This window comes from Poromitra crassiceps (assembly GCF_964638095.1).
Source record: "Poromitra crassiceps genome assembly, chromosome: 18".
In the NCBI taxonomy this organism is placed as follows: domain Eukaryota; kingdom Metazoa; phylum Chordata; class Actinopteri; order Beryciformes; family Melamphaidae; genus Poromitra; species Poromitra crassiceps.
In genome coordinates, this window is record NC_139636.1 from 28,255,896 (window position 1) to 28,263,453 (window position 7,558).

Here is a 7,558-nt window from a genome sequence, read left to right on the forward strand (position 1 = left end):
GCAGTCAGCAGCTTACTGCTATTTTGCACTTTCTGCATAATGTCTAGAAACATTTGCGTTGTTACGTGTTACTGTACGCTCACACGGGCAGACTTTCAGATAATTCCTGTCATAAGATTACATACAAAGTCAATGCAAACATGTGAGTAGATGAGATTTTGCCCCGGGTGGTGCGTATGGTGCGAGAGACGCGTTTTGTGTTTTTGCAGCACGAATTACGCGATTTTCGCCTCGTTTTTTCTTCGAGCGAATAATGTGCAGAAGAAAACCCGCACAAGTGAAGCATTCCTTTTGCCTTGGTGTGAACGTACAGACAGTTACAGTATGTGTCCACTGTCACTGTGAATCCACGCTAGGGGCAGCCCTGCTGCACAGAACTGTTCCTTGCTGCACCTGATTGGACGAACAACAGCGTTCGGCCCTGATTGGACGAACAGCGTCTTGATGCGTGGAAAAAACTTGGCGGCAAATTTGAAACTTTCTCTTCCTATATGAAGACCATTCAGTGAAATGTTTCTGATTTGATGCATACACTAGGCCATGCAGTGTCTCCCTCTGCCTTCGTTCTGGGCAACGGTTCGTTTAAAAGATCGGATACGAGTTTGGGAGGCGGGGGAGGGGGGAGGCGCCGGGCACGGACCTCATTTGCATAAAGTATCTGGTGCTATACTTGATGCAGATGAGCAGGTGGGCGGTGCAGGCTCCTGGCTCGGGGAACTCCCCACATGCCACACAATGCATTGCACGGCTGCCTCCAATACACATGAATGGGAGCGTGCAAATAATACGCTCAAATGGAGAAGCACCTTAGAGATGTGACAACACATTCCCACCAAAAAGAAAAGATCAGCGTTTGGAGGTGGTGTCTGGACGACGCAGGAGCCCCGAGATCCTGGCTGAAATATAATGCTAAAACCCAGAGTATGAATAATGCATGATGCAGCTTTATGGACGGTAAAAATATTTTTGGCCGGTAAATTTTCTCAGGTTACCTGCTGTTGGCAGATGAGCAAAAAAGTTAATTTTGGACTCTGAGTACATTCCTATGTCAAGTGTAATTGCCCAAAAAAGTGTCTGGCATCACCTACGGTGGGAACAGAAATATTTTAGTTTCCTCCTCTTTTTCATCATACTCATATATTGCAAAATGATGTATCTTCATTTATGTCCCTGATGCTCACTGTCTGTTAGTTTTACTTTTAGTTCTATTTATCCAAAGCATCTGAAAACAACACCTTGCTTGCCAGCTTATCTGATCTGTAAATTAAATAAATGTCAAATATACAGACTGGATTAAGTTCTCTGTCCCTAATCACAGTGCTCTTTTTTCATTGGTGGAGGAGAGATAAAGGTCTACTGAGTGGAGAGTGTTCCAAACAGGCCAAATAGAATAGAATAGAAGGAAGTTAAAGGGAAACTGCCAGTTTTGCAGGCATTCATTTAGTTTGACCAATAGTTTGATTGCCCCAATAAAGCCTTAAAGACATGTTCGTGGTTGTGGCCGTCGATCACCTGCAATAACAGACGAGGAAGCCTGAACTTGCAGAAGTCTGGTGCACGGGCAACAAGATGGTAAATATGAGTCAAAGTTTTAATCACACCTACCATGGCCTTTCACTATCCTCACCGTCACGTACTGTATATCTCTCATTTATATGGAGGAGTAACCATTTCTTATGCACAGGACAAGAGAACTGTTCACTGCTGCCACACATGCGGTAGACCGACGAAGGGCCACAAGTGTCCAGTGGGAGCCAACTGCAACCTGGAGCCACTTCCAGACCAGCTCGAGGAATGCGCTGCTGCTGCTACACACGAAAGACGCCCTGCTTTGAACATGTCTGCAGAGCGTTTGGAGGCGAACAGAAAAAGGAAGAGGACTGATGAATATTTGGAGAAGAGAAAAAGAAGCACAGTGGCTACTGGGGTACGGTGGTGCAGTGGTAAGCGCTGTCGCCTCACAGCTCGAAGGTCCTGGGTTCGATTCCCACCTGGGACGCTGTGGGCGCTGGAGTTGTGACCTCCCCATATCTTCAGTGCCCACTGCCCAGGTGGGCTATCTCGTCGAAAGGGCCTTTCTGTGTGGAGTTTGCATGTTCTCCCCGTACCCCCCAGGGGGTTCCTCCGTACATAGCCCCCCACTAAAAACATGCAGAAGATCGTCATCCGACCAGTGACGACAACATCTGAAGTTGGTCCAATGAAGGTCCCCGGGCGCTGGAAAGAAAAAGCGACCACTGCTCCTGGCCTGCCCCCTGGAGGAAAGGACAAGCCTGGATGGGTCAAATGCAGAGGACATATTTCACCGGCCACCGTCAGCATGAGTGTGTGTAGTGGCCGCATGCATGTGTTGTAGTGTGTTCGTGTGACAATAAAGACGGGCTGCCGTCTGAAAATCGTGTTTACAAAGCAGACTCAAGCAGCAAAAGTGTTCAGGGTCAGCTTGGAGTGAGCCTGGCCACGTCTCTAACAAAGTGCAGCCCTTTCACATCAAAGACATGATGACCGAGATCTGCATTGCCGGCTGCAAGGCAACTCCTCTGGGAGTTGACCAAGGAGAAGGAGGGAGGGAAGACCTTCAGCAAGTGCTGTGGCTATGAAGCCATCAAGGTCACTCCCTTCACTGACCCCAGCCCGGAGCTGCAGAGCCTCTACACCAGCGACAGCCCAGAGTCACGCCAGTTCCTCTCCAACATCAGGAGCTACAATGGGATGGTTGCCATGGCCTCCATGCTCATCAAAGATGGAAACATGTTCCAGGTCAAGGGGAGTGGTCCAGCACCATTCAAAATGTCCGGCCAGATGTATCACGTATCCCAAGTGTTCTGTTCCCTGAGAGCGACCAGAAGCCCAAGTACGCACAGATCTACGTGTATGATGAGGAGCACGAGTTGGACAACAGGCTGGATGAAGAAGTATGTGCAGAACATTACAATGGACACTTGAAACAGTACAGCGCGAGTTGAAGGAAAGTAGCTCAGGAGGTAGAGCGGGTTGTCCCCTAATCGCTTTGTATAAAAGAGGTCGGTGTTTCGATCCGCGCCTCCTCCAGTCTGCATGTCGAAGTGTCCTTAGGCAAGATACTGAACCCAAAATTGCTCCCGATGGCGGTGTATGAATGTCTGTGTGAATGGGTGAATGTACCTACTACTCATTGTAAAGCGCTTTGGATAAAAGCGCTATATAAATGGAGGCCATTTGCATTTACCATTTACCATAACTACTACGTCAAGCAGTTCAAGACAGGCGCAGACATTTTCAAGGCAAATCCTGACAAGAATTGAAGATGGTGTTCAAGGAAAAAGGTTCAGCTGCAGCAAGAAAAAAGTATTACAGAATCCAGCAGTGTCTGGTGTGTGTGTCATAGCCCCCAGGGACCAGACTCAGCCAAGGGATGTGGTTTTGGACAGGACCAAGTCCGATCATCCATAGCAGAGTGAGATAGTGAACATCCACCAGATGCACCAGATGTACTACGACCCTGCGCCTACCTACTGCCTGGACACCTTCTACAGGCTCACCCGCAAAGGTCCTAAAATGCTTACGTCCCAGCAGCTAAATGCGCAGTTGAGCGGTGCGCATGCCAGTTGAGCAGTGGCCGAACTGCGGGCGAGGTCACGGCCGAGCTGCGTATGCGAGACTGCAAAGCGGGCGATTTCCATAACTGCACCCATGGCGTCTCCACCCTACAGTAGGCTAGTTTCTATAATAAGGCGACCTGGCGTGCCGTGGCGCACAATTACTCGAGTCACTGTCACTGATGACATCACTTATGATATCACAATTGCTTGAGTGACATCACTGATGACATCACAATTTGCTCAAGTGATATCACTGATGACATCCCTGATGCTTCATTGAGTGTTGATGATGTCACAATGGCTCAGAGTGTGAAGGCTTAAATATAAAAACATCAAATATTGACCCCCCCCCCCCCCCCATCCCCCCAACACACACACACACACACACACACACACACACACACACACACACCAGATTCAAGGTGATTGGAGCAATGGTGCACCTTGCAACTCCGGACAGACTTCTCTCCAATAGTAAGAAAAATACATGTTAATACACCTACAGACTGTCATTTTCCTATAACGTTAGTAAGAGTGCTGTGGTGATAATAGCCTACTGGATTGGGGGGGATTTGGTTTCGCAATATGTAGGTTAACTCATTCGTTTAGTTAAATAGTTAGGCCATAGCCTAAATATAGCCAATTTGATAGCACAGAAAGCTAACGTTAGCACTGGGGCTAATAACATGGTGTTGTATTGGTGGTCTGGAGCTGAATCTGAATCCCCTGTTCCTCCAAGCTTGTTGCTAAATAAGCCTACGTCAAAAAAAAGTCTCCCTCCCAGGCAGGTCATGTGGCCGTCCAGTCACAAATACTAGTGAGGAAAACTTCCGTGGTGGGGCCACACTGTAGCTACACCTGCGGTCTCATACCACACTCATACACACTGACACAGCCACACACAGCCACACACACACAGCCACACACACACACACGCACAGCCACACACACACAGCCACACAGAGGTGAATAGCCGAGACTGTCTGCTGTCACTGGCTGAGGATGTTGGAGTGACAGAGAGCAGCGTAGGCTTACCTGCCCACACAGGTACTCGTCATCCGCCCAGGTAGGCTTACAGGTACGGCCGTGCATCATCGTCCTGGTGTGACCAGACCAAAGCAGCCTAGACCCTTCCTTCACTCCCGGGACCACTGATGAGATGCACCGTTAGCGTTTCGGTGGGACTTCGTTTCGGACTCTGAGATGAACGTAAAGTGGACTGTGAAACGATTTCTTCTTATGTCGTTTTCAATCTCCCACTTGCTGATACTTGAGGGTGAGTCTGACTCTGAAAGTTCTCCCTTTACAAAAAAGAATGATACTACTGTAATAATACAAGTAGGCTATAGATACAAGAGTGATAAGCTAGGCATAGTGATGAGGTAAAAAAAAAAAAAAAATCACTTCACCGTTCAGTAGTAGCTATGCTACCACAACACTCTTAAGTCCCTATAGCAATGTTAATAGGAATATAATAGTGATGTTTGTCAGAGCTAATATAAACCAGTAAAGCAAAATGTACTAACGCTCACTCAATTAGTGCTTTTAAAATTGTTATAATGTCCTAATAAGCTTAAATGCCATGTAAATCATTATGACAGGCTATAAAAAATACACAGACATGCATTACACAGCTGTTCCTGATTGGGCAGGCATCTCAAGGTCAATAGATACGGATCTTGAATCTGGCAAATAACTGATGATGATAATAATTTTCATGTTTAATGTATATCTTTATGTTTAGGAGTTCACAGCCAGGTTTCAGAGACAGAGGGAAGACTACAGAGGTAATTAAGACAAAGAAGGCAAATCGATGACACCGATATAAATATATAATATAGGCTATTATGTAATATTTGTTAGAAATTCCTCCCGTTGATGTTTTACATGTCATTCTAACATGGTTTATAGACTGACGTGTGCTTTTGCGCTTACTTTTTCGGTTACTCTGTGTGTGTGTGTGTGTGTGTGTGTGTGTGTGTGTGTGTGTGTGTGTGTGTGTGTGTGTGTGTGTGTGTGTGTGTGCGTGCGTGCGCGCGCGTGCCCGTGGTTGCTTGCGTGTGCGTGTGAGGGTTCAAAAAAGAGGGGTTTGGAGTTTGAATTCAAGTGGTGTAAAGTGCACTTAAGTCTCCCCTCTGACTGTTTCTTCCCACTAATGTGCATGTTTGTGTGTGTGCAGAAGGGCTAATGCACTTCGGAGGAAACGGGATCTCCTCGGGGAGGAGGTGGGTACACTACACCTAAGAGAACCAGAGGAGGTCAGGGCACCCACATGCGCACAACACCCTAAGCGGCACAAAGCTGCTCTTTGTAGAGAAGGACACACACTCAATAACCGATGCACTTTCTCTCACACAAACTGATGCAACTTTCAACTTACAGGAGGCAGGAAGCGCAACAAGTACAGTACAGTGTCACCGATGCTGTTAATTCTCAGGTATTTATTGCAGGAACTACTCTGAGTGTTTCTTGTTCTTTGTTTTCCAAGACATACAGGCCGCTTCTGTCGGAGGGCGCTCTCTCACGCAGCGTCCTACACAACTACACAGCCAGAGACGCCTCTTCAGGTATGCATGCACCACGCAGACACACACAGGTGCATTGCTTATGAATTGATGATGAACGCACAAGCACTATTAACAACACTGTCCTCATCCCGGGAAGACAGACAGGTACACAGACAGGTACACAGACAGGTAGACAGACAGGTAGACTGACAGGTACACAGACAGGTACACAGGGCTGAGTGAATCTGAGGTCATTATCCAGGTAGACAGGGGCAGATGTGACTTATAGTCATTGAGGCCATTTACACCTGGCGCTAACATGTGTTTTCTGTGATCAGATTGCAATCAGATTGTGTTTTATCACTTGAAATGTCAGGTGTAAACACCCCCAAAACGCATTGAAGAAGGATTGCAATCTGATCGGCCCAAACCACCTCCAGAGGTGGTCAGGGATGCATTGGGTACACTTTGAACACAAGTGTAAATGCATTATGTGTCCTCTCAATCTGGATACAGCAACTTTATGCGGATTGAGAGGACAACCATTTCTGCAATCAGATTGCAATCTGATGGCAGAAAACGCATGTTAACGCCAGGTGTAAATGGAATCAGGCTGAAGTGATAAAATACAATCGGATTGCAATCTGATGGCAGAAAACGCATGTTAACACCAGGTGTAAATGGCCTCATTGGGGGGCAGATGTAGACCGACAGGTAGACAGACAGGTAGACAGGGCTGAGTGAATCTGAGGTCATTATCCAGGTAGACAGGGCTCAGTGAATCTATCATCATCCAGGTAGACCGACAGGTAGACAGGGCAAAGTAAATCTATCATCATCCAGGTAGACCGACAGGTAGACAGGGCAAAGTAAATCTATCATCATCCAGGTAGACCGACAGGTAGACAGACAGGTAGACAGACAGGTAGACAGACAGGTAGACAGACAGACAGGTAGACCGACAGGTAGACAGACAGGTAGACAGACAGGTAGACTGACAGGTAGACAGACAGGTAGACCGACAGGTAGACAGACAGGTAGACAGACAGGTAGACTGACAGGTAGACAGACAGGTAGACAGACAGGTAGACAGACAGGTAGACAGACAGACAGGTAGACTGACAGGTAGACAGACAGGTAGACAGACAGGTAGACAGACAGGTAGACTGACAGGTAGACAGATAGGTAGACAGACAGGTAGACAGACAGGTAGACTGACAGGTAGACAGACAGGTAGACAGACAGGTAGACAGACAGGTAGACAGACAGGTAGACTGACAGGTAGATTGACAGGTAGACTGACAGGTAGACAGACAGGTAGACAGACAGGTAGACTGACAGGTAGACTGACAGGTAGACTGACATGTAGACAGACAGGTAGACAGACAGGTAGACCGACAGGTAGACAGACAGGTAGACAGACAGGTAGACTGACAGGTAGACAGACAGGTAGACAGACAGGTAGACAGA

At 47.3% G+C, this 7,558-nt stretch overlaps 1 protein-coding gene across 1 annotated transcript in view; it reads left to right on the plus strand.

Annotated features, from left to right (window-relative positions):
• Nucleotides 1–4,784: 4,784 nt before the first annotated feature.
• otogl (otogelin-like) overlaps nt 4,785–7,558 on the plus strand; it is a gene marked incomplete at both ends in the record, with an annotated part of 59,268 nt that continues 56,494 nt past the window's right edge. Inside the window, 4 exons of the mRNA XM_083654808.1 lie at nt 4,785–4,857; nt 5,326–5,368; nt 5,761–5,806; nt 6,070–6,148. Of these exons, the coding sequence (XP_083510934.1) occupies nt 4,785–4,857; nt 5,326–5,368; nt 5,761–5,806; nt 6,070–6,148 (241 nt within the window). The remainder of the gene's footprint in view (nt 4,858–5,325; nt 5,369–5,760; nt 5,807–6,069; nt 6,149–7,558) is intronic.